At 41.9% G+C, this 27959-nt stretch overlaps 1 protein-coding gene across 1 annotated transcript in view; it reads left to right on the plus strand.

Annotated features, from left to right (window-relative positions):
- Positions 1 to 27253, plus strand: part of LOC121275628 (adenylate cyclase type 1-like) — a 440566-nt gene extending 413313 nt beyond the window's left edge. Inside the window, exons 18-20 of the mRNA XM_041183119.1 lie at positions 21163 to 21277; positions 23779 to 23903; positions 25469 to 27253. Of these exons, the coding sequence (XP_041039053.1) occupies positions 21163 to 21277; positions 23779 to 23903; positions 25469 to 25792 (564 nt within the window). The 3' untranslated portion in view covers positions 25793 to 27253. The remainder of the gene's footprint in view (positions 1 to 21162; positions 21278 to 23778; positions 23904 to 25468) is intronic.
- The last annotated feature ends 706 nt before the right edge of the window (positions 27254 to 27959 follow it).

Here is a 27959-nt window from a genome sequence, read left to right on the forward strand (position 1 = left end):
AGCCCAGCGACTACAGACCAGTCAGTTTAATCTTGGTGATGGAGAAGCTTCTAGAAACAATAATCCTCCCCAATCCATCTTTCTTCTTCTCGGGTAGTCCCAGCAGTGGCCATTACTGTGTCCTGGCGCTGCTGGGACTACTCAGCTGCTGGCTGCTCAGCTTGGCCAGCAGCTCTTGAAGGTGGGCCTCCCTGTGTCTGAGGGGCAGAAGTCCCACTCTCACTTTGTTCAGGCTACCCTAGTGTATTATCAGTGCAAAGCAGCTCGTTCTAAAATTGGCAAAGTGCCAACCAACTTTTTGACTGGGCACCCTGCTTAAAATTCACCCCATTGTTTCCACTGCCTGGGGAATATAGAACATGGGGGCACCATTTCAGGGTAAGGAGTCGATTATTTAGGATTGAGATGAGGAGAAATTTCTTTGCTCAAAGGGTTGTGGATGCACCATCTTTGGATATAGTTAACCTGAGATGGACAGATCTTTGGTCTGTCAGGGAATCAAGGGATATGGGGAGTGGGCAGGAAAGTGGAGTTGAAGCTCTTATGTTCTTCCACTGTCTGCTTTCAGTCTTGAAGTCAATAAGGAATTCATTCTGTGAATTATCCCTTGACTGCATGGTCGCTGACCCTATTCATTTGTCTATTATGGGGCACCTCATTGACGATCTTTTGCAAATCCAGATCAGTCAAATCTACTGCATGACTGGGATTTGGCGGGGATTTTCCGTGCCCATCGGTGTTGGGCGTGTTCGGTGGTGTGAGAGGACAAAATGGCGCGAATGGTTTCACGACAGCATGAAACCAGTTCACAATCGTCCGCTCAACCTGCTGATGACAGGCCACGTTTCTCGCCATCAGACATCGGGAAATTCAGTGTAATGTATCTGCAAATCATTATTAGGCCTGCACACCAGATTTGCCCCATCCCACTGGATCGTCCACTCACATCGGCGGAAAAGCACACCGGCGTGTTTCACAGCAGCATATAAAAGGTGTGCACTTGGTGGGCTGCACTTTGAGGGGAATTCGGAGGTGAGTACATAGTAAGTTGCGCAGCACTCACCAGGGTCTCCTGTTGGACTTCAAGCTTGAGGTGTGTTGGTCGGAGGGAGGGCAAGGGCTACCTTGCAGTTGAATGTAGCGTACAAGCATTCAGAATGGGCTAGGGAAGCGGCCACGCATTAGGAACACTTTATATAAAGTGATCATTCCCCTGCAACTGAGACAGTTCAGGTGCAGCCATTGATATGATTGGAGTCGGGCTTCTAGATTATCTGCCCACCCAAGCAAGACATGGAGCAGTCACTGCTGCAGGTGCTCACAGCCGCTTGGAATATCAGCATCCTGGTTTGGATCAGTCTCCCCCATGGTTCAGGCTAACAGTGCAGCCTTGCAGTGCGGGTTAAGAGAATGCTGTGCCTGAGCTGCCAATACAGCATGCAGCCCAATAGGCAAGGCTGCTGCCAATTGGTCAGGTAGAGAGGGGTGGAGGTGGGTGGGGTTTTAGGCAGCCATGCAGCACACTAAATTCTGGCCATCTAAGTGGTGGCCAGCACTCTCCACGATGCATTAAGGGGCCTTCACACTTAACCAGGACATGTTCTTAGTACACCTATGCTAACCCACATGGCTCTCTCTTTCATCCTTTAGGAATACATCAGACCCATGAAGCCTGGTGAGCTAGCTATATGCCTTGTGGTATACAGAGAGCGAAGACGACAGTGAGAGAGCAACTGAGGTTCCTGGCTGCACAGAAGGAGGAGCAGCATCCTCAGGAAGAAGGGGCGGCTGGGGTTCCTGCACACACCACCAAAGAGCCACATTGAGCCATCGCTGATTGGTGCTTAGCGACTCCCAGGGTCTATAGACTACGCTTTTCATTCCTGCAGGTGACTAAGAACCAGTGTCACCGAAGACTGTGCATGTCTAGGGTACTGTTCGGTCACATCTGCCAGCTGCTGCAGGGTTTAGCGCCACAGGGGCATGGAGGAAATTCACTGCCAGTGGCCATGAAAGTGACAATGGTTCTCAATTTCTACACCAGTGGCTCCTTTCAGAGCTCCACTAGTGACCTCCATGGGATATCACAAGTCTCCATCCACAAAGGTATCCATGAAGTCACAGATGCCATCTTCGCGAGGGCACACAGCTTTGTGAGTTTTGCCCAGGACCAGGAGAGCCAGGATGCATGAGTAATTGGATTTGCCCAGATCTCATGTTTCCCACAGGTGCAGGGAACCATCGACTGCACTCATGTGTGCTCAGATCTCCATCGCAACACGTGGTCAACTATGTCAATCGCAAGGGGTTCCATTCGCTGAATGTGCAGCTGGTCTGCGATCACCAGAAACACATCCTGCAGGTCTGTGCATGGTTTCCAGGGAGTGTGCATGTTCTCAGTCGGTCTCAGATCCCTCACGTATTCCAGAGTCCACAGAGGCTACAAGGTTGGCTCCTCAGGGACAAGGGCTACCCGCAGAGGCCGTGGCTGATGAAACCCATGCAGCGGCCTCAGACTGCAGCAGAGAGGCTGTATAATGAGGCCCAAGCTGCAACTCGCAACTTGGTGAAGCAGACCATCGGGATGCTGAAATGAGGTTCCGGTGCCTGGACCGGTGTGGTGGAGCCCTGGAATGTAGTCAACAGATGGTGTCATGCATCGTTGTTGCCTGCTCCACCTTCTACAACCTGGTACCGCAACGGGGAGAGGAGCTGGCTGAGGAGGGGATGGAGAGGCTGGAGATCTCCTCGGATGAGGAGGACACTGACGGGGATGAGAGTGAGGAGGTCCTCGAAGGCGACAATGATTGGGATGAGTCCCTTGCACTGGCCAGATGGGAGGCCCTCATAGCTGCAAGACTTGTGGAAGATGATGATGTCATGCAGTGAGGACACATCATAGATCTGTGAATGTTTGACTCCAGTCTAACTTATAGCAGCGCGCCTACCCCTGTGAGAATGCTCCTGTCATGGAGCCACTGTGGAGGCCCTAATAATCACTCAGTTGCAGGAGGATGATGATGACATGCAGTGAGGACGCTCCATAAATCTTCACATAGCGTCCGAGAACAGCTGACTCCTGTCTGGTTGAGGACAGCTCATTTGCACTCTGTGATCAGGGTCATATCATAGAGATGCAGCCATGAAACTTTAAAAGTATCTGATCCTTTGTCTGCCTTCAACACCTGAGCCCATTAGGAGCACAGCATCACTGGTCACAGATGCTGAAGAGATGGGGCCAGCCCCACCGTAAAGCTGCTGAGAGAACCCAGAGAGAGTGAGAGAACTTTGTGATGCCTGCCCACGACATTCTGGCAGCAATGACGAGCACCATTGAGGTGCAGACATCAGTAATGTTTCCAGGGAGTGTGAGGCTGGACCATCATTTTGGTCTGAAGGCTGCACAAAGTACAGGGGAGAGGCCCTGGACTGAGACACCTGTGCAGAAAGGTTTCACATCTGAGTGACACGAACACTGCTCATCAGAACAAGAAGCCATAGGCAGGGAGACATTCTTGGAAGTTTATTGACAATAGTGAACTGCATGTACAAGTGGTTAACACCTGTGCCCAGGCTGTGCAACTACATCTCCTTAACTTTCCTAACCCTGTCACTACATCTTGGTGCTCCCCAGACATCTACAGTGGAGGTGGAGGCAACTGACTGCGACACCTTTCTGTGATGACTTTGGCGGGCAACCTCTGGAGGGCTGAGACCTGGAGGGCCCTGACCTGATTTCAGGGTCCTGCTATGTGGCAGTGGCACCCTCCTCAGCCTGTAGAGCTGGAGCTGCTGAGGTCACAGGAAGAGGGGATTCACATGGGCCAGACACTGCTAGAGTCACCTGGATGGATGGCCCCGGGGAGGCAGGGGAGGACACCTGCTGATCTTCCTCTTTATTGGTGCCCAAGGACCGCAGGCTGACTCCTTGAGAAGGGGTAGCTTGAGTGAGATCAATCAAGCTGCCCCACACCCCTTTCATGCACACATTGTTGGAGGCCAACTATGGCGTCAGTGATGGAGTTGAGCCATCCTACCAGTGTTGACTAGTGTGTTGCAATGCCGGCACTATCACCTTAGCCTGAAGGCGGATGGACTCCTCCATCAGGTTTTGCAATCTGAGGAGTGCAGCAGACATCCCTTCCTGATGTTCCTGAGCTGACCACAGTTGCCGCAGCCTCCCAAGCATAGTTGGTCATGCTGCTGCCCATCCTGCGGCCAGAGTGGGAGTAGAGAACATCGCGCGGCCGTCCACGGCATCCAAAAGTCATTCTAGGGACGTGCTGCTAAACCTGGGGGCTACAATCTTTTTGCCTGTTGTGGACTTTTTCCCTGTAGTAGTCGTGGGCTGGAAGCGCTGAAATGTATGTGCGCAGCTAGACATAAATATGGCGCTGGCTTGCTGAATCAGCGAGGTGATGGTGTGGCGGGTGAATGAGAGCCCGCCCACTATGGAAACGGCATGTTTCCTGGAAATGGATAAATAACATGGTGGGTTTGGGACGATACGGCATGAAAACCCACCATCGCAGCCAACAGGTAAAACGTCGTTTTACCCGCCTGCTAGCGCACTTAACGCAAATCTGGGACTATTCCACCCTTTATCTCCTCAAAAATTTCAATAAGTTTGGTCAAGCAAGTTTTTCCTTTTGAATTCCATACTGATCATTCATTTTTAATATTTTTTTCTTTGTAGATGTTCTTCTATTTCCTCTTTTAACATCGATTCCATTAATTTTTATATCACTGTTGTCAAGCTGCATGGTCTATAATTTCCTGGGCATGTTCAGCCCCCTTTGTTAAATACAGGAATTACATTAAATATCTGACAGTACTATTGCATCATTTTCTAACAAATTCTTAAATAGAGTGGTAATGTCTCTGCTATCTCGTCCCTAGATTCTCTTAAAATATGTGATGTAATCCATCTGGACAGCGCTTTATCCTCTTCGGGTTAGATTAGTTTATTCAATACATCCCCTTTTATTAGTTTAAATGTATTTATCTCATTGCTCATCTCATCAGTCAATGTCATTTCAACCTCTTCCATCTCCTTGTAGTCTTTCTCCAAAATACTTGAGAATGAATAACAATCTCTTCAATATATTTTCAAGCAACACCCCTATCTTATATAAATTCTGTAAATATATGCAATTCTATGTAAAGCTAAATACATTAAATTCTAGCATCTGATGTGCGGGCTACACTATCTAATGAGGAGGCTATATCCACAAAGAAGCAACAATATACCACCCTCAGTTTTTTATAATTAGCAGTGAAACACTTTAGCGGTTGACATTTTGTTTTCCATGACAAAATCTCATTACATTAGGATCCAGCTGATTGAGGATTACTGGTTATCACTTTGACAAGTTGAAACTCAGTTACAATAAACAGCCAGCACAACTTTAAATCTCTGCATTCTTGTTGCAGATTCAAAGGGTGATGCAAAGACTCCATAATCCAAAGAATGTGCTGCATTTCCCTTGTTCTTGAGCTTGTAAACCTGAACAGAAACTAGGAGCACATTGATGCAAACACAATTGTTGCTTTAGTTTAATTGAGCGGAACAGGTCCTTAAAAGTCCGATAACCTGGACATGGATGCATGTGGGCTTTTTTAGATCGACGCTTCAATTTCCAGCATTCCAAATGACACATCACACTATTCATTACAGGCTGAACAATACAAAATGAGTTTATAGATTTTCACTATAAATTGGTGGAAATTCCATTATAACAGGTGCATCAATCTATCATTCATTTACCGGTAAATGAAATTTAGGCATTGAAATGTTTTGGCAGCAGTCGGTTTTCACTTCACTGTGTGGGGAATGATCCAGTTCGCCTATGTATGAGAAAAATGTAGCTTTAAAATCTTCTTCAGAGTTTGCAATTCTTCAGACTTTTATTTAGCCTATGTGTACAGACATATTTTGTGCTGATAATTGTGTTAGAAATGTATTTAAAATTGTGCTTGTATCTTATCTGCTTTGTATGGGAGCTTTTTTGGCAGCTTTCCATTTATATATTCCATGTAGTATCCCTGACATGACTAGAATCATGGAAATACCATAAACAGAGATAATGGCAGGATTCTCATCCTGATATGTGGGCAAGAACAGAGATGTACAGTCGCAAAATTTCACACTGTCGGCTGGTGTACTGGTTTTCCAGTACCATCCCACCCTTGAGCCATTTTGCTTGAGGTTGGTTCGGGGACGGAATGGCTACCTGCCTGAAAGCAGTTTATGCTAAGTTAAAGCCAATTAAGACCAATTCCAGTTGGCCTGTGAGCCCTCTGCGACATTGGGAGTACAGCAGTTATCTGGGGCAGCCTCCCAGTGGCAGACTGGGGTCTAGGCTTCAGGATGTCACTGAAACCTTCTCCTTTGGTACCTGGCCACAATTGTGGCTACAGGCCACCTTGTGGAGTGGAAACTCCTTCACAATGGTGGTACAGCTGTTATGGCCTTTTTTAAATTTTAAATTAGTTAAAGTTGCTAAGGGGGTGTCTCAAGATCGAGACTACAGAATCTCTCAGAATCACAGAATCACAGTGCAGAAGAGGTTCTTCGGCCCATCGAGTCTGCACCGACACGTGAAAAACACTTGACTTACCTACCTAATCCCATTTACCAGCACTTGGCCCATAGCCTTGAATGTTATGATGTGCCAAGTGCTCATCCAGGTACTTTTTAAAGGATGTGAGGCAACCCACCTACACCATCCTCCCAGGCAGCGCATTCCAGACCGTCACCACCCTCTGGGTAAAAAAGTTTTTCCTCACATCCTCCCATACATCCTGTTTGCCCTCCAGCTTTGAGAGCCTATCATCCTTAATTGGACAGTGAGCGCACCCTCTGGCCGTGAGTTGGCCAGTTCAGAGAAAATCCGCACCTTGTGATTGCACTTGCACACTCGATTTAACCCTGGATTCTGACCCAAAATGCAAAATCTTGTCCCAAGTGCTGTTTCTTAAACTGCTGGCACCCAACTACTGAGATGATGAATTTTATTGGTTTTCTGTTCATGCACTGTGGCATAGAAGTAAATTGCATAAGAGTAATTAAAATACTCAGGAACAAGTTTATCACTAAAATTAAAAATGAAAACACCATAAAAATCACATAAAAAGTGGACATTCAAACATATCTGTTGCTTGTCTTGTTGCCTCTTGTAATCTGTCCTTTTTCATTTATATTTAATTTTAATTTTATTTTTCCCTCCCCATCCCCCACCCTCCCCATCTCCTTTTATTCTATTCTGTCATTCTAAGTCTGTACTTCTCAGTCTTCTATTCCCTGCATCCATATTTGAAGTAGGCACTATTTTTTTCAGCTTTTTTTTAATTGGCTGCAATCGAAGCTTGAAGGTCAGTTTTCCAGTCACTATAACACAATCTACTGAAGATCAAAAAATAGCTAGGTCAAATTGTTGATGTAAAAATCACCTTCAGACACTGAGATGCTTGAATATGGAGAGTGTTGACTGTTAGTCAACATTTCATCCATAGGAAAATGGGATATGAACACTCAACTCATGATATTATCCTTCCAAGTTCTAAGAAAAATATACAGTGGCTTGAAATAACAAGGAAGCCAGCAAGTGATAATAGATTATTTAAATGTAAACAGTGTTGAGCTTACTTTACTATTCACAGAATCCTGTTCAGCTAAACAGCGCAATGTGTTTTTTTAAGAAAAAAGAATACCAGAACATTAGAGACTATGGACCAAGAAAAGCCACATAAACCTTCAAACTCATTCTTTCTGACAGACCAGATATTATTTGTATTTTTCTCTCTAATTTATGTAATCTCGTCAGAGGGGCAAATAACCAAAGAAGAGAAAACCAAAATCTTTATCTGTGATCCAAAGGCTATCAAACCAAATTTGATTATTAATTAAACAGTATTTGCTTCAGCAAAACATTCCGCAGATGATATTCCTGTTAATTAATGAAGTCTGATGTTGTGCTGCTCCACAGATGTTTCTTTTTGTTTTAACCAAAATCCCTATTAAAATTGCATCTAATCTAGTTTCTTTATAAAGGAATGAATTCCTGTAACTTTGGGGCAAACAATTGCTTTTGCTATTCCATGCAAATATTGACAATCTCTACTAACTGATCCAACTAATTAAAAGTCTTGCAATTAATAGGTGCCGTTGGTGTCATATCTCAAAAATGCCAATGTGCAAATATAGAACAAAATAATCTTAATTAACTCAAATGACCGATCTATGTTAGTTTTAAAAGCTGAAATCCTCCAATATCAAAATGCAGAAACAATCCTATCATTGAACAGGTGGGAGTGCTTCAAATCAGTAATCAACAGCGACCTCATAATCTACTATTCAAAATGGTCAATGAATTGCTTTCAAAGATACAATTTACAAAACAACCAATACCCCAAGGCCAACTAACCAATTTTATTCAAGTTCTGATCCAAAATTCAAAATCCTGCCCCATGTTATTTCCTCATATGCCCAGATATACGTATAGGCTCACATGGAGCATTATTACTGGTACTTGGGGAGGCGATGGCATAATGGTATTGTTGCTGCACTAGTAACCAAGAGACCCAGAGAAATGGTCTGGGGACCTGGGTTTGACTCCCACCATGGCAGATGGTGAAATTTGAATTAAATAAAAATCTAGAATCAAGAGTCAAATGACCATGAACATTGTTATAAAAACCCATCGAGTTCACTAATGTCCTTTAGAGAAGAAAATCTGTTGTCCTTACCTCGTCTGGCCACGTGTGACTCCAGGCTCTTAACTGCCCTCTGAAATGGCCAAGCAGGCCAATTCATCTACTTAAAAAGTCTAAAAGGAATGGAACCAAATGGACCACCCAGCACTGAAAACGACAAAGGCAAACTCAGCCCTGTCAACCCTGCAAAGTCCTCCTTACTAACATCTGAAAGCTGATGCTAATAGTGGGGGAGCTGTCTCATAGACTAGTCAAGCAACAGTCTGACATAGTCATACTCACGGAAACAACCCTAACTGACAATGTCCGAGACAAAACCATCACCATCCCTGGGTTTGTCCTGTCCCACCAGCAGGACAGACCCAACAGAGGTGGTGGCACAGTGGACAGGGAATTGCAACATCGACTCCAGACCCCATGAGGTCTCATGGCATCAAGCCAAACACGGGCAAGGAAACCTCCTGCTGATGATCACATATTGACCCCCGCGCACACCCAAATGAGGATCCGGCACTACAACATCCATCAGACTGCCATATTTTGAGTGATTTCTCCTGTTTCAGAGTCACTTGCCATGCACTATTTGTTTTTCCTTTCATTCAGAGACACCTCTGGGACACTGCCGAGGGCATCCATGAACAAGGCCCTCAACTCCAGTCCCAATGACACCTCGGATGAGGAACCTGGGGACAGCACCTTTGAAGACCCCTAACAGCACTCATCCACACCCTCCAGCAGCGCAGAGACACACACCTCGGTGACACCTAGTTCTAGATTAGCCTCAGGGTCATAATCTGGTGAGCACAGCGCACAGACCCACAGCAGGTGGAGGCAGGGACATCAGATGTCGTCGGCATTTGGAGGACTGCTGGAGGCTATGATTCTGCTGAGTCTGAGTCCGATGACGAGCCTCGGGACTCAGTCCAAACTCAGTTGCTGGAGCTGCAAAAGCAAGCAGGAGGATATCAGGAAGGAATTTCAGCTGCACTCTTCAGATTGCAACGCAAGATGGACGAGCCTGTGCAGCTTCAGTCTGAGGCGATAGCTTTAGCATGCCAATGCATTGAGGTCAACACTGCTAGGATGACAGCTACCTTAGTCCAGGATATCAGTGATGCACTGCTGTAGGAGATACACTCCATCGCTTTAGCCATTAGTGGCATTTATCAACGTCAATATGAGAGGGCTGCAGAGCACCTTGATCTTACTCTAGCTGCCCCTTCTCCTCAAAGAGTCAGCCAGGGGCCCTCGGGAACCCATTGGGAGGAGGACCAGCAGTTCGAAATCCTGGGGCCATCCACCCAGGTTACTCTGGCAGTATCTGCCCAATCCAAATCCCTTCTTCCTGTGATCTCATCAGCTGCAGCTCCATAGGCCGAGCACACAGCACCACACTTAAAGCAGTCTGGGACCCTCCAGGTCTCGACCGTGCAGAGTATGCCTGCCAAGGTCATCACAGACAACAGGGCATAGCAGTCAGCAGGTTATTTACACCTTTGCTGTGCATATCGGGGCACCAAGACGTAATGGCAGGGTAAGGAAAGTGAAGAAGATGTAGTTGCACAGGTTTGGCACAGGTGTTAACCACATGTAAATAATGTTCACAAATGTAAACAAACTCGCAATCATTTCATATCTCTCCTTGCCTATGCCTCCTTCTTATGATGAACTGTCACTGTCAATCACCAATAAGTCAGATATGCTTTTAAATGGTTAATTAGCCATTATCATTCTAAAAGCCTACCTTAATATCTTACTTCCTCCAGTGACTCTGAGTTCAGGAGGTGAGTAGCTGATCAGGAACAATATGGATCTTCAATTTGGTTATGGAGGAGAAAATTGTTCAAAGTTCCTAACATTAATCTAGTGACATCTGCTGAAAGTGTGATTGTGCAGATGTTAGTTGAGTTACAGGTTTGGTCTTGGCTGTGATGTTCTCAGAGAGGAAATTGTCTACTGATCCTCAAAGCTATATATAAACTTGGTTAGACCATACTTAGAGTACTATGGAGTTTTAGTCTCCATATTTAAAAAATAATGTAGGAGCAATGGAAAAAGTATAAAACAAGATTTACAAAGATGACAGCTGAACTGAGCGTACAACTAGCAGGATAGAATGAACAGACTGGGGCTTTTCTGTAGAAAGGAGAAAACTGCGAAGTGATCTGATAGAGGTTTTTTAAAATTATGAAGGTTTTGACCAGGCAGGCATAACAAAAATGTTTGCACTCTTCCGGGAGTCCAAGATTAGAAGTCATAAATGTAGGATAGTTAGTAATGAATCCAATAAGGCATTCAGGAGAAACATTTCTGCTCAGAGTGGGGAGAATGTGTAACTTGTTAACAAATTGTGTGGTTGAGGCAATTAACATAGATGCAGTCACAGGAAAGCTGTAAATAGATGAGGGAAAAAAAAAGAAATAGAAGGTTAACGTGATGGGGTGAGATTAAATAAGGTGGGAGGAGGCTGGAGCAGATCATAAAAACCTGCCTCTTTGAGTTGTGTAATTCCATATAATTCTATCTAAAAGGCTTGGAGTTAACATGAATTATGGCAATTAATGTGTAACTGCCACTAATGGAACGACAAGGAGAATACTGACAAAACTGATTGGTGTGAAGACAAACAGTGGCCTTGAAAATCCCTGGGTCTTTGATCCCATTGTAAATTCAACTAAAAATATCTTCTGCTGACCCTGTCAAAGTATTTGGGGTCCAGGGAGTTGTCTTTGCCTTCATGAAATTGTAAAGTGTTCATACGATTGTCAGCACATCTTTGCAATCGCTTTTTTTTCTGCGCTGGCATCCCCAGCCCCATACCAAAACGTGGGAGAACTTTTAACAAATGGCTAATTCCCTAAAGGAGCTCAGAATTTTCAAGGATCAAGGTCAAGACTTGGGCCTGGACCTTGGTTTGTCTTTACATCTGCCGATTGTGAGGCTGGTACCTGCTTATACTTGTCGTACACACCACCCAGTAAAACCCAGGCCAAGGTCAAAGAAACTCTGAACCTGGGAGTTCCCATCCTCTGTCTGCACCCCACCCCCAGCCTTGCCCTCTGACAATGGAGAACAATTTGAGGCAGATGGAGGTTCTAGCTCAGGCTCTGCAAAAAAACAAATTCGCAGCTGGCTGGCACCTCGTAGCCAGGTCTTAGCCCAGCTCTTGGGTCTTCCGCTACTATCCTGGTGGACTTACACTGGTAATACATTGGACATGTGGATTTTCAAGCCAATGTCTTGTAATATATTGTTAGATTCCATATTGCTAGTACAGGTACAGTGTCTTAAACCTGGCTGGAGTTTATCGGAAAACCGGACATTTTTAGAATGTGCCATGCATCAATTTTAATTAAGTAAAAAAAAACCTAACCTGGAAAATTCGGCTAGGCACTGCAGTGGTGCGGTGTGGCACCAGACTAGTTATCCACTTTGCTGCTTGTTTCCTGGTCAATTCCCGCTCTCCGAGCTATTGTGTTATTATAATTATATAATACCTTGGGCTTATTTACTGTACAAGATACAAGGCACAAATTGTCATAAGGGATATGGTAAACACATTTTGGGTCTTTATTTATTAAGACTAAGCATAAATCGGGAAATAACGGAGGTGTGTAAGAAGGGGACTACAATTGTCATGGGTGATTTAATCTGCTTATCAACAGGACAAATCAGATTGGCAGGGGCAACATGGAAGACGAATTTGTTTCTTAGAGCAATATGTTGCAGAATCTACCCAGGAACAGGTTGTTTTAGATCTAATAATGTGTGATGAGGCAGGGTTAATAAGAGATCTTGTAGTTAAGGGTCCTCTGGGGATAGTGATCACAACATGGTAGAATTTCAAATTCAGTTTGAGGACGTGTAACTCGGATCTCAAACCAATGTCTTCAACTTTATTAAGGGCAATTACATAGAAATGAAGGAAGATTTGCCGAAAGCAGGCTGGCAAAATAGACTAAAGGGAAGGTCACTGGATGAGCAAGGGCAGACATTTAAGCAGATATTTCATAACACTCAGCAAAAACTTACCCCAGTCAAAAAGAAGGACTTGATGAGAAGGATGAACCACCCATGGTTAACAAAGGAGGTCAAGGAGAATATCCAATCAAAAACTAAGGCATACAAAGCAGCGAAAACTAGTCGTAGGCCAGAGGCTTGGGAATTTTTTAGGAATCAGCAGCGGACTAAAAAGCTAATAAAGAGGGAGAAATTTGATTATGAAAGTAAATTGGCAAGAAATATAAAAACAAACAGCAAGAGCTTCTATATGTATATAAAATATAAAAAGACAGTGGCTAAAGTGAGTGTGGACCTTTGGAGGATGCGACTGGAGAATTGATAACAGGGAACAGGGAAATGGCAGATCATTTAAACAAATATTTTGCATTGGGCTTCATGGTGGAGGACACTATAAACATTCCAAAGATATAAGATAAGCAAGGAGCTAATGGGAGGAAAGATCTTCTAACAGGCTCTATCACTAGAGACAAAGTATTTGACAAACTAATGGGACTAAAGGCAGACAAATCACTAGGACCTGATGGCCTGCATCCAAGGGTTTTGAAGGAAGTGGCTGCAGAGATAGTGGATTCCTTAATTAGCACATTCATTTAGATAATATCACCACCTTCCACACTTCTTTGTTCCATAGTCTGTGACATCTTTTGATTATCTGCTCCTATCACTGCTTGCTTGTCCCTACAACCATACCACCCCCATCCCACTTCTCTTCCCCCCACCCCACCTTAAAGCAGCATATATTTCACCCCTCTTCTAACATTCAATCAGTTCTATCCAAGGGTCATGAGGACTCGTAACGTCAACTCTTTTCTTCTCCGCCGATGCTGCCAGACCTGCTGTGTTTTTCCAGGTAATTCTGTTTTTGACCAGGATGTAGAGTCGGTTTGGGTGGAGATGAGGAATAGTAGGGGAAAGAAATCACTAGTGGGAGTGGTCTACAGGCCCCCTAACAGTAATCACTATGTAGCGCAAAGTATACAAGGGGAAATATTGAGTGCTTGTGTTAAAGGGACAGCAATAATCATGTGTGATCTTAATCCACATATAAACTGAAAAAATCAGATTGGCAATAGAAGCCTGGATGAAGAGTTCATAGAATGCTTTCGAGACAGTTTCTTGCAGCAGCAAGCTCTGGAACCAACCAGAGAGCATATTATATTAGACTTGGTATTGTGTAAAGTGACAGGACTAATTAATTAATGACCTCAGGGTGAAGGCGCTCTTTAGGTAGCAACAACCACAATGTGATTGAATTTTACATCCATTATGAAAGGGAGAAGAGTGGGTCTAAGAGTAGTATTTTAAACTTAAATAAGGGCAATTATGTGGGCATGAAAACTGAGCTAACTGAAGCGAACTGGGATAGTAGGCTCGGATATAAATCAATAGAGAAGTTGCAGAGAAATGGCAGACATTTAAGGGGATATTTCAGAATACTCAGAATACTTCTACTATAAAGAAGAATTTTAAGGAGAGGACCCACCAAGCGTGGTTCACTAAAGAAGGTAAGGAAAGCATCAAAGTTAAAGAAAAAGCATACAACTGTGCAAAGATGATTGGCAGGTCAGATTGATTGGTCAGAATATAGAGGATGGCAGACAATGGCTAAAAGCAGTTTCCTGCTTTTTGTCTCTCTCCCTTCTTGAATAGGGGCATCACATTAGTGGTTTTCCAATCCACTGGGACCCTCCCAGAATGCAGTGAGTTCTAAAATATTTGACCAGTGCCTCCACTATCTCAACCCCTACCTATGGTACCTCCCCATGCCCACGCTAAAGATGCAACACCTGCTCCTTCACTTCCTCTCTCCTCACCGTCCAAGGGCCCAAACACTCCTTTCAAGTGAACCAGCATTTCACTTGCATTTCCCCCAACTTAGTCTACTGCATTCGTTGCTCTCAATGCGGTCTCCTCTACATTGGAGAGACCAAACGTGAACTGGGCGACCGCTTTGCAGAACACCTGCAGTCTGTCCCAAGAAAGACCCAAACCTCCCCATTGCTTGCCATTGTAACACTCCACCCTGCTCTCTTGCCCATATGTCTGTCCTTGGCTTGCTGCAAATTTCCAGTGAAGCCCTTCCAACTAGGCACTTTATAGCCTTCCAGACTGAATATTGAATTCAACAACTTTAGATCTTGAACTCCCTCCTCCATCCCCACCCCCTTTCCATTTCTTCTCCCTTTTTGTTTTTTCCAATAATTTATATAGATTTTTCTTTTCCCACCTATTTCCATTATTTTTAAATCTTGTATGCTGGGCTAGTCTTTCCACCCCACCCCCAATAGAGCTGTACCTTGAGTGCCCTGCCATCCATTCTTAATTAGCACATTCGTTTAGATAATATCACCACCTTCCACACTTCTTTGTTCCATAGTCTGTGACATCTTTTGATTATCTGCTCCTATCACTGCTTGCTTGTCCCTAAACCACACCACCCCCACCCCACTTCTCTTCCCCCCCCCACCCACCTTAGACCAGCATATATTTCACCCCTCTTCTAACATTCAATCAGTTCTGTCGAAGGGTCATGAGGATCGAAACGTCAACTCTTTTCTTCTCCGCCGATGCTGCCAGACCTGCTGTGTTTTTCCAGGTAATTCTGTTTTTGTTTTGGATTTCCAGCATCCGCAGTTTTTTGTTTTTATCTACATCCTGGTCTCCTGAACCATGGTCATCTCTAACTATTGCGTGAATGCCATCCTTGATCAACAGGGCTACCTCTCCACCTTTACCTAGCTTTCAATTCTTCTTGAATATCATATACCCTTCAATATTCAGGACCTAATTCTTGTCATCCTGCAGCCATGTCTCCGGAATGGCTAACATATTTATTTACTTCAATGTGCTCTATCAATTTGTTTACTTTTTTATGAATGCTGCACACATTCAGATACAAAGCCTTTAGTTTTGTCTTTTTGTTAACTTTTTAACATCTAGTCTTGATTATTGGTGTATTCTTAGGTTTTATCTCTGTCCCTTCTTGTTATTCTATGATCCTCATTTCCCATATTACTATTATAGTGAACTGCCATGAATCTACCCCTTGATTTTCTGCATCAACCCAAGCTTGATCCCTCTCTACTTCCCGAGTTATGCAATTTGCAAGAACACATGTCCCATCACAGTTCAGGTTTAGACTGTCCCACCGGTACAGCCCCCACTTTCCCTGAGTGCTGGTGCCAGTGCCCCACGAACTGGAACCTATTTCTCCCAGCCCAGTCTTTGAGCCACGTATTCATCTCTCTAATCTTATTAGCTCTATGCCGATTTGCACATGGCTCAATGTGGTCTGTGCTGTCCTCCAAATTGTGCCTCTTTGTGCTTCACATGTGTCAACTCAAGGCTGTGAAGATTCTCAAATGTTTGCTTTCTCAGCTTAAATCAGGCGCTGTAGCTGATTTACTCTTATTCTCATTTATTGGAACATGTTGAGTAAAACACTCCTGAAGTGGGACCGCATCTATGTCTTCCAGATGTTTGACGCTGTAAAACATGTGTTTGTCCCTAATTGTCTCATTCATATCATCATCATTTTCTGGTTTGTCAATCACCTCATGTCTATGTTTTTTACAGGATACCAGATGGTCATTCTTAATACTTGAAGGTGTCCATTGTGTATGGTCTGTTTGGATCAGGGCACTGCTCTTTGTTGCTGCATCAGCCTTTGCTCTAGTGCACTGCCACTGCCAATGGCTCTTTCTGTCACATGCCTTGCAAAATTGATGAAAAGCTGAGCACTTCCTTGGTATATGCAGAAGACCACACCTTCCACATGCCTTGCTGGGATTGGGCATTCTAGTGAGTGCGTCAGCAACTGGGGTTTTGCTTACGTCCTGTAAGCTTCATTGACCTGCGAGGTTCTTGTACTTGCGTCCATCTTCAAGTAGCTCATCGATGCTATACATTTTATGCTTGCCTAGCAGAGCTTTCTGGAATGCTTCCATGTGAGTGGATGGAAACTCCAACTCAACAATTCTGTCTGCTAGTTGTGTGTCTTAAAAATCATAGTACGTATCCTTTTCTCTGCATGTGCTGATGAAGTGATGTATTGATTCTGTAGGATGTTGTCAAAATGAAATGAACTCTAGTCAACAAATATGGAAGTTTAACCTGATTCTGAACTGGTCTTCCAATGTAGTCCACACTTTTAGGGATCTTTTAGCTCTTCTTCTGTTAATCCTGATGTGTTCAACCTGTGTAGATCTTCATTCCAAATTATGAGGCAGATTTTTATGGCTTACATATCTGATTGAGACACAACTGAATCAAGAAGCCATAGCTTTGTACACTGTTTCGATATTTTGAATTCGGATAGAAGTCAGCTGCATCCCAATTCAAACTGGGGAATCAGGCAAACAATATTCCATTAACATTTCTTCCATCGTAGTACCTGGAATGAGTGTCACTTTGGATGCTTTTGCACGCTTTTCCAAAGCTCCAAGTTCTGGCAGGAATGCACTGTGGCATAATGGTGTCTTTGCTTTTTATTAAATTTATTGTTCAGCAACTCCCAAAGTCACCATTATAACCGCAACCTTCCCTGGCCCAACTTTTATGACTTTTTTTTTTAACTCTCTCTTGTTCGCTATTGATCTGGCCCACACCCTGGTCATCACCTTTCCTAATTGAGCTAACCCGGTGCTGGGCCTCTTGGTGCACTGCCCCACTCACAGAACTGACAGGTTACGTGCTACAATCTCACCACAAGTGATCCATCTGCTTACCAGCTCTTTACTTGAACACTTGCTCAGCACTATATCTTCAAAGCTTATCTTTGCAGTCACCCGCTGCATTTTCAACACTCTCTGATGCTGTGACTTTGATGCGGTCTGACCAAAACATCTTCACATGCCATGTAGCACGATCCAAGGCTGTTCACCATGTTGGGCTTGCATTTAATCTTGTTGCCAGGCTGTTTGACCACAGCTGATCACCATGTATATATTGATATTATACCTTGGGTTTGTTTACTATACAAGACAAGGCACCAATTGCTCATAAGGGATTTGGTAAACATGTTGTGGGTTCATTTATTAAGCAAAAGTGAAATGAAGACTGGATCGCATGACATATTTCCCTTCTAGTGATGTCATACTGACATCTCTTAAAGGTATTTTGCAACATGAGCAACCCTTGACCTTACCCGACCCAGCTGGCCCAAACCCAGCATGGCCTCGGTCCTGGGGTTCCTGGTTTTGACACACTGCACTTGGACACAAAGCTTCAACAGCAACTCTGGTAAATCAACTTTTAATATAGCTGCGACATTTGCCTTTGAAAGCATTCAAGCCTTAACAGTTTAAAACATAATCTAGGCTGATACTTGTGTACAATGCTAAAGTAATTGTCCAGACTATCAGAGGTATCATCTTTCAGATGCAGCATTAAGCTTCCTGCTTAGGTGGAGATATAAAAACAATTCCCACACCACTGTTTGAAGAACAGCAGGGGAGATCTACAGGTGTTCTGACTAATATTTACCCCTTTATCCAACGTAATCAAATCAAATTAATGGGTAACTTATCTCATTGCTGTTTGGGACATTGCTGGGAGCAAATTGTCTGCTGTAGGTGTCCATAAAACAACAGTAATGATACTTCAAAAGTAACCCATTTAACTATGAAGTACTTTAGGATTTCCTGAGAAAACAAAAGAGGCACAAAAATACAATTTATTTCTATGATCTGGATGCTGTACCTTTCTATACATTTTCTTTGCAGTAATTTCATCCCTAGTTATAAGATAATCTAATGATATGAAAAACATAGCTGGCGTTTAGATAGCATCTTTCACATTTCAAAGCACTTCATATTTAACTGCCCAGATAATCTTTTTGTATGCTGTGAGCAATGGATATGTGCTAATCAGGAAGAATTCCCTTTCTCTTCTTCCAATCGTGCAAGGGATTATTTTATATTCACTTAAACAGATGGATGGGAACATGGTTTAACACCTCAGCTGAAAAAAAAAGCACCTCAAACAATGTAGTACTCCCTCAGTTCTGCAGTGAAGGGTAAACCAGTCGTTACTTGTTCAAGTCCCGGAGTTAAGCTTCAGTCTATAATCTTATGATTTACAGACAAAAGTGTGACCAGAAGGAATCTGAACCCACTGATATTTGTGAGTTCAGGTCACTGCTGTGGGCCTAATGATTCCCGCCACAGGAACACCTTGGAATAATTTTGCTCCCAAGAGCAAGGGAAAGAAAGTGTACCGCTGCAGTGGTAGTGATTTGAAAACGGATCTGCTGTCCAAAGACATCAGCCAGAAAATGTTGAGTCCAAACAATCTTACTGGGCTTGTGAAATATGTATCTGCCTTTTTGAGTTGAGAGGAGGTCATTGGCAGTCCCTTCAATGTTGTCCCAATATGAGGGTTCAGTTCAACCTTTAAGACCAAGATGAGACCCAGGAAAATGAGGCAGGAGGCATGTTGCCACCATTTTCATTTCACTTGACTTGTATTTGAATGCATCCTCCAGTTTCAGGCAAAAATGCTCCAGGATCTCAGGGAGACTCAGAAAAGTGTGCAAAGTTTAAAGGAGATAGAGATCTGACATAACGGCCTGGATTTTCACTCTCAAGCCAGGTAGCAGGAGTTGGGAAAATTTCCGGCTCAGCCAGACCGCCTCGGGAGAACGTGCCCGCAGGGACAGGATTTTCATTGTGAGGGCTCAGGTACAGGCTGGAGTCAGGCCAGGAATAAGTTCTGAGGCAGATACATGGGCTGCTGGGTGCTGAGGCGGACTCCGCCTCAGTGCTACGGGACTTCAGTTACATCGCTCTCACACCCCCCTCACCAGCTAAACATTCCTCATGCCCCATCAATGCCACCTCATGTCCGCACTCGCTCCCAATGGCCCTCTCATGCCCCCCCACCCTGCCGCATGTCAAGATATGTCCCACAAACAAACCCTATGGGATTTTAGTACTCCAATAGATGTCTGGGCCCTCAGCCAAGAATACATAATGAGCCATGGCTGAGAGTTCAGAAATCTATTAACCTGTTGAAGTACCTGAGCTTAGAGAAAACATTGTTTGACTGACAGCTCTGGCACTCTGATCAATGCTCTCAATTTCATAATGTTTATTTACAGAAGATACAGAGGTTTCAAGTGTTTTCAGTTTCAAATATTGATACTTCAGAGGGTCTGGATGATTGACACATTTATTGGGCTGTAGTAAAAAACTTTTTTTTAACATAGTGAATAGTGATGAATGAATGAATGACAGCTTTTTTACACACCTTATTGTCACTATAAGGCTACAGCTTTGCATAGGGGGCTTGAGGGGCTTTGGGGTTGTTTGGGGTGGCATACCTTGGCTTGGGTTGCATTAGGGGCCATAAGGTTTGTTTGAGGGACATAGCTTGGCCTAGGGGGCATGAGTGCCATAGGGGATGTTTGGGGAGACAACCTTGGCATGGGGGCATGAGGAGCCATAGGTGTTGTTTGGGGGCGGTAAGGCTTGGATTGGGGACAAGAGGGGCCATAGGGGCTGTTTGGGGGGGCATACATTTGGCATGGGGGAACATGAGGAGGACCTTTTGAACTTACCTTTTTAAAGGTCCCCTATTCTGATTATGGTTCACAACACCCCTCAGATGAACCTCGACTCATTGTAAATCTGGCCCGACTTGGAGGACTAGGACATGCCTACCCTGCAATGGAGCTGGCCAGGTTGGGAGTGCAGGGTGCTGGCTCATGACCAAACCAGGCCGCAAACTTAAAAGTGATTCCCGAAAATCTGAAACCCAGGAATGGAGTCAGGAATCCCAGAATTGGGTTCCGGCTACCATTTTTAAAGGGATCCCAACTAAGCAAAAATCCAGCCCAATAGGTCTCTGCCTTTTTTTTCATTTATTTTTCCCCCAGTATATTGGCATACTTTGAAGGCAAAGCAAAGGAACATCGACCTCAATATCTCATGCAGCTTTCTGATGTTAAATGTTATTCTTTTGTTAAATGTTGGAGACTGGTTTCAGGTAATAGAAAGGAAATGTACTATTTTGGCTGCTCAGTTGCAAAAATAAAACCACAAATGTTTAAATAGTTAAGTGGATCCAAACCTTCATCATGGGATGTGCCAGATCTTGGTCAAAAGAAAAACTTGCCCTTTAAATCAGTGAAGCCATCTGTAAATTAAATCAACAAATCTGTCTGACTTGCGATCAAAGAAAGCAAAAGTACAATCTGTATCGCATGCATGATGCCTTTTAACCAATCTGAATTAACAAAGTAAGAAAATTAATATCATTAATAAATTAACAGTTTCTACCAAGTGCAAGATCACAATTGGTCTGAATGTAATTTGCCTTTTAATATATAGTTCTATGTCTGGTGCTGTCAACTGTAACATTAACATATAGATATTAACACAATGACCATTTTGAAAACGTTTCTTCATCTTTTTCAAACTATAGGCAAAGCGATCAATTTATTCCCACCTGAGTACACTGGCAGATTTTGCAATAGAAATGTTTGACGTTCTAGATGAAATCAACTATCAATCATACAATGACTTTGTCTTAAGAGTTGGTAAGTAGTTATCCTGGAACTAATAGTGATGATCTTACTTTGTAATTTAGTGATACTTTGTAATTTAGTGAATGTACTAAATAGTGCCAAAATAGCCAATGCATATAGGTATGTAGATGCTTAAATGGTTTTATTTGATTTATTATGTACTATTCATAAGCAGTATATTCAGTAAGAGTTTGAAAATACATCTGTTGTTCACAGTAAACATTATGAGGTAGTTTTTTGCTCATACAGAACTTGAGCATTGCTGAGAAAAAAAGGCATGGGGCTGAAGCTTTCAATCTTACCCTCGCCAGGACAGACACAAGAATACCAAATTTCAATGGGAGCAATGCAATACCTTGACGAGAGTTCACTTGCCAATCAGCACCCATTTTTCATACAGTATTAATTGTTCTTACCTTTGAAATTTGGTATTCTTGCATCTGTTCTGATGAGTGCAAGATGAAAAGCTTCAATAGCATGTCTTTTTTTTTTCAGAAACACTCATTATTAAGTGGTATAGTAAAACATAAAACTATAGAGGTCCATTTAGCTTCTCCAGAAATGCAACAAATGCAAAAAAAATATTTTAGGTTATTTACCTCCTCTCAAATAAGCTTATCGACCCACCTTGAATTATGGAGGGAAAAAGTTCCAAATGAGTTCCCATTTCTACTTGTTAGCCAATGATTCCTTCTGGAAGGAGTGTATGCGTTTAAGTGCATATCCATGCCTGTGTATGAATGTTGAGTGAAGCTCCTTATTCATTCCTTATTCTTTTGTATTCAATCAAATACAAGTTTAGTCTAGTTATACCTGTCTGCATAATTTAAACTTTTAGCTGTGTGTCATGGACAGAATTTATCCTTTTACTACTTGTGAAAAGTATGTTTGTATGTAAGAGTGAGTGTTTTCTTACCCTTAGAGTGAGCATCCTAATTTAATAATTCCAGCAACAAGTTTTTTTGAGAGTTTAAAAATAAAGGAGGTTATTTATTATCACACTCATACCCTGAATTTGATGCAGCACTTCACTTGCTCATCTCATACACACACTCACACACACAAATGTTAGATACAGATAAAGGTAATATAACATTACAGCATATAGTTATCTCAGCCTCTTTCGTGGCGGACCTATAGTTTCTTGGATGAAATTGGTGCTTTAGTTGAAATAAATGTCTAATAAAGCAAAGGATTTTCAGTAAGCTGTGGGGTTTCTTATAATCAAATTTCCAGGAGATTGGTTCTCAGGTGACCTTTAACTGGAGCATGTTTGTAAGTCCTTCTTTGTCTGTTAGGGTCTTCCACTTTCATGGTGATTTGCAGCTAGTTCAATGGCTTTCAATGAAACACTCTGTCTGCAAGCAGCTTCTTGCTGGTTTTAAAAACAGACAACAAAAGTGGTTCCCTCACGATGTGACTCATGCAAGTTTAAAGTTACTTTTCCAAACAAGGGGTGGTGTGTATGTTGATTCCAGTTATCCTGTGTTGTTTGACAGCTTGAGATTCACCCAACCTAATTTGGATGAGGGAAACCATCATAATAAAATGGAAGGCTGATATGATCCATTCACATCTGTCCAACATGCATTAAGTTTTGATCTTCCTTTTTCTCCAGGGTGAAAGAGCGACCCAGGCTGGCTGGAGTTCTGTAGTCCTTTTGTTTATGATCCACCCTTAAACAAAGTGATGTGTGAATTCCCTGGATGGCTGTGAATGTCCATATTTAATTAGGTATTCACTGGAGAGTCAGCTCCCTCTGAAGCTCAAAATGCCAAAGGTCACATCATTTGCAGTGACCATTTTAATAGCCTGTTTGTGTCCAATTTTAAAAGTATTGGCTGAAATTCATAATATATTAGGACATGACACCTGGTACCATTCTGGGGAACCAAGCGGCACCCCCTCCAAGGCCAATATATCCTTCCTGAGGTACAGTCTCCAGAGTTGATAGAATAATCCAGGAGTTTAACCAGAACTTTATGTAAAAGTTAATGTCATTGTAAAATGGATTGAAGGTAGAAGGAGTAAGTCTACATGTAAACTTGCACATAAATACTCAACAGAATAAAACAGTTCCCATCTAATCTAGATAAAAGCTGGTCATATTGAATTTGTTAAATTAAAAATCCAAATTTTTAACTTGATTGACTTAGAAGCCAGAGAAAATACTTGAATTTTTCTTGGAAGAGTTAACAAAGGATTTAATGCATTTGAGGGGAAGCCATGATATCACAGGTTATACCTGGCCTATTGGAAAGATTGGATTTGAGGACCAGATGGCATTTGTTTCCTATTTTCTAATTTCTAATGTTTTGGATTGTTTTTGTTAAAAATTATATTTGACATTTTGGATATTATGATACATGACATTAGATTAATATCTTTTGGATTTCAATAATCTATCATTTGTTGTCTTCCATTGATATCAATATTTTCTTACAGCTTGTAAGATTGACGATGAACGTTCAGATCTTCAACACAACATTCTTCCTTTTCTTTTCTTTACAAAGGTATAAATGTTGGACCTGTAGTGGCAGGTGTGATTGGAGCAAGACGACCACAGTATGACATCTGGGGAAACACTGTAAATGTTGCCAGCAGAATGGATAGTACAGGGGTTCAAGGCAAAATTCAAGTTAGTAAACTCCTCTTGCAAAACAATACAGGAAATGTAGAATTGAGCATATTGGCTTTTATTGATGCATACATATTAATCCAAGGTATTACAATAGTTATTTCCCTGCTCAAGCCATGAACTTTATACATATACATCCAAGAATTTATGGATTCCCACTTCTTCTACTCTATTTCCTTATTTGAGCTTATGGTCCAAGCTTCTGGTAAGATTGCCTTGCTTCAAGTGTTTTGTTTTTAATATTAAAATAAGAGTCTTTGAATTTTTTTCCCACATGTGCGAGATCCAACTCTACAAACATTTAAACATTATGTTAATCCTAAGAGAGAAATGTGAAGTGATTCATTTTAGTAGGAAGAATGTGGAGGGACAATATAAAACAAGAATACAATTCTAAAGGAGGTACAGGAGCAGAGGGACCTGGGTGTATGTGTGCATAAGTCATTGAAGGTATCGGGGCAGTTTGAGAGCTTGGTTAACAAAGCATACAGTATCGGAAGCTTTATTAATAGAGGCATGGAGTACAAAAGCAAGGAGGTTATGTTGAATTTGAATAGGACGTTAGTTCGGCTTCAGCTGGAGTATTGTGTCCATTTTTGGGTGCCGTGCTTTAGGAAGGATGTGAAAGCATTGGAGATGTGCAGAAAAGATTCACGAGAATGGTTTCAGGAGTGAGGAACTTCAGTTATTAATTTAGATTGGAGAAGTTGGGATTGTTTTCCTTGGAGTAAAGAAGGCTGAGAGGAGTTTAGATAGAGGTATTCAAAATCATCAAGGGTCTGGACAGAGTAGATAGGGAGAAACCATTCCCACTCATGAAAAGGATTGAGAATAAGAGGGCACAGATTTAAAGTAATTGGTAAAAGAAACAAAGTAACATGGGGGACTTGGATGGGATGGGAATGGGTTGGAGAGTGGAGGCTGCTGGGTGGAGTGCTTGCAGATTAAACAGACACAAGCAAAGACTGAGTATGATAATAAGGCTGGAGGGAGCATAACCACCTTCCTGCTTTACTTCCTTCATCAACATCAGAAAGGCCCCAATTTTGAGGGCTGTCCAGAAGGGATTTAGAGCTTGCACCCAACTCCGCTGGTGCAGGCAGCAAAGGCTGGTGGGCTAAGGAAGGTAGGTCTCGTTTTCTTTCAAGAGCAGGAGGTTGGGATTGGCACAGGAGGCCTTCTAACTGCTAATTTTGGCCAAAAAGCCTCAAAATCATTATCTTTCAAGCATGGAGGGCTTCTGCACCTACTTCTAAGTACAAGGTTATTCAGAAAAGTAGTATGTCATAAATGATCAGCTGTCCTTTTTTACTAACAGGCAGCTTGATGTTCATTCTTGACCTGCATCAGGAGCACTTTGTGCCTTGTTGAATGGCCTGAACCCACATATTTGGCTGGATACAATTAAAATTTGTTTCAGCACATGTTGGGTAGGCACCACCTCATTAGTGTCCACTGTGCATGTGTGGGGAGTAGCTGATTAATTTGCCGAGTTATTGGTAAATTTGAGTTTTTGAAGTGTGTGTGATATGTAATAAGAATTCCGTTTAACTGCTAATCTCCAGGTAACTGAAGATGTCCATCGAATGCTCAACAAACACAACTACGAGTTTGTCTGTCGGGGCAAAGTCAGTGTAAAAGGAAAAGGAGAAATGCTGACATATTTCCTTGAAGGAAAAGTGAATGAGAATCCACAAATAAGCTCAACAAATTTAGTGAGAAAATTATATCCAGATGGAAGAGCAAAGATAGCGGCAAGCTGTCCCTCAGTGTCCTCAGTAGCCAACTTCACAGTAAAAGCTGGACTTGGAGCACTTCAAGCCTCTACAATGCAAACAAATCAATCTGTGCATTTTGTTCCACCCATACCAATTGTTGAACAAGCATAATGGATTTCGACATAAAAATGAAGTTGACATTTTGAGCTGGTATGTGGGTGAAAAGCAATTAATGATGGCAGGATGCAATGATCTTTCCAAAAGATTTTGGCACTTGGAAGTCAGGCACTAAAGAGAGGAATGTTTGCCTGGAGCAATCCCCAGGAGGCTGTTGGTTATCAGCGTCAAGAATCGCTGCGATTGAACCAAAGATTAAACTTTGGATGTTGTTACAAAATACAATTCTTGGAATGGCAAATTAAGGGCTAACTATCTGTTAGAAGAAGCAAAGAGCTACATTATTGGCATAGAGAATTATCTTTCTAAATAAAGAATATTAGAAATCTGAATCAAACTTAACTAGTTTGTACATTTTAAAGTTTCTGCATGTTTTCTAAATGTACAGAACACATTTTACCACATGACTTTTGAGTTATAAAATTAGTACTCATTTTTACTTCAGTGGCCAATAGATGATTCTAAGTATTATGAAAATATTTGTGTAATATTGCCTTATTTGTTTTCGTTTTCAAATATCTATAGCATTTTCAAAGTCTGCCTTTTTCATATCATACACTGTATTTATTGTATGTAATTTCTGTAAATAATTTTATTAATTATACAGTATGGATCGTGTATGACATTGAAAAAGCACATGCCAGGTGAATATTTCATTAAATTTTTATAACAGAGTTTTACTTAAGTAAGTATAACTACTACATGCTTTAAAAGTTGCAGTGTTCCTTCTTTTGTCCACCATAACTTATATTCAGACCTATCAAATATCAAAGCTATGGAACTCCCATGAAATATAGGTAACCTTTGCCAAAAGGTTACTAGTAGTTTACAGTGACAGAGCACTTGCTGAATGGTGAAAACCTTTCTGTACCATTTTGTCCCCAAGTACCATAACTATTACTCTGTAGCAATAAAACTCAGCTGTAATAATATATATTGAACAAACTGTAGAGATTACAGAATGTTAATGGGTTTATCCTGCACTACCGACGTCTGATACTTCCACAATCTAGTCAATGTAAGGCATCATCTAAGGAAGACTGCAGCTCAACAGGTGAGAGAAGCAGGTTGGGGACTGTAACATTTTTCAAACGCTGTGGCCTCTGTATTATGTAAAATGTTTTACAGACCATTTATTTTATGCTTTATCACACAAATGAAAACACTGCTATGTGTTTATGTGTTTTTTTAAACTGTAATTAGCTTGCTAATTTTCCATATTTAAATACGGGTCTATTTTTATGTGCATATTGAATATTGTAGAATATCTTTCAGTCTCTTTTGGAACTGTAAGAATGACCTAAGGAATCAAATATTTGTCCTACCTTTTATGTTAAAAGTGGATAATATTCATGGAAATGTTAAATGTGAATGTAAATTTCTAATTATAACTTTTATACTGAGTGTTTGCACTATTATAATTTCTTCTGAGTCCTATAAAAAAGTAAAGAAAAATGGTTTGAAGAAAAAAGTTCTTGTTTCTGTGCATTTTTAAGTATTTACTGTAATGTCTTCTGTTAACTTTGTTTTATTGAGGTACCTCTCTCAATTTTATTTCAAAATGCAAAATGTTTCGATAATGGATTTGAGTTAGAAGTCTTCAAGTCTTCTTCTAATGTACACCTCTTCTACTATTATCACCAATCCTAGACATTGATATCAAGAAACATTTCAATGCTCGAAAAATCCCTTCCAGTCTCTTCATTAAAGCATTTGCTAATCAGCAAAATGTACATTTCTATTATTGGTTGACACATGATAGTTGAAGTTTTCTATCAAAATTTGACAAATGATCTTTAAAACAATCATAGAAAATTGTATTTTACGACATTACAGCAGTTGTTTTAAAACAGACATTACTTCTATAATTAAAAGTCTTAGAATCCAACCAGCATCTGTCATATACATTTTACAAAGGCAACAAATATAAAGGATGGGCCTCAAAGTTATTCATTACTTACAGTGAGCCTGGGGTGATTTTTAATACAATGGCGTTTTCAGTTGTGGATTTTCGGATGGAACCTGTTTCTTCCAGGTTTCCACCCAATAATGACAGTGATGGTAATCCCATTGGGCTAGGGGCTCCACATTATTTACCTATCAGTAATGCAGGTTCTTATAGCTACAGGTGGTACTTTACAAAGAGACATTCATAAATTAA

This window comes from Carcharodon carcharias, chromosome 3 (genome assembly GCF_017639515.1).
Source record: "Carcharodon carcharias isolate sCarCar2 chromosome 3, sCarCar2.pri, whole genome shotgun sequence".
NCBI lineage: Eukaryota > Metazoa > Chordata > Chondrichthyes > Lamniformes > Lamnidae > Carcharodon > Carcharodon carcharias.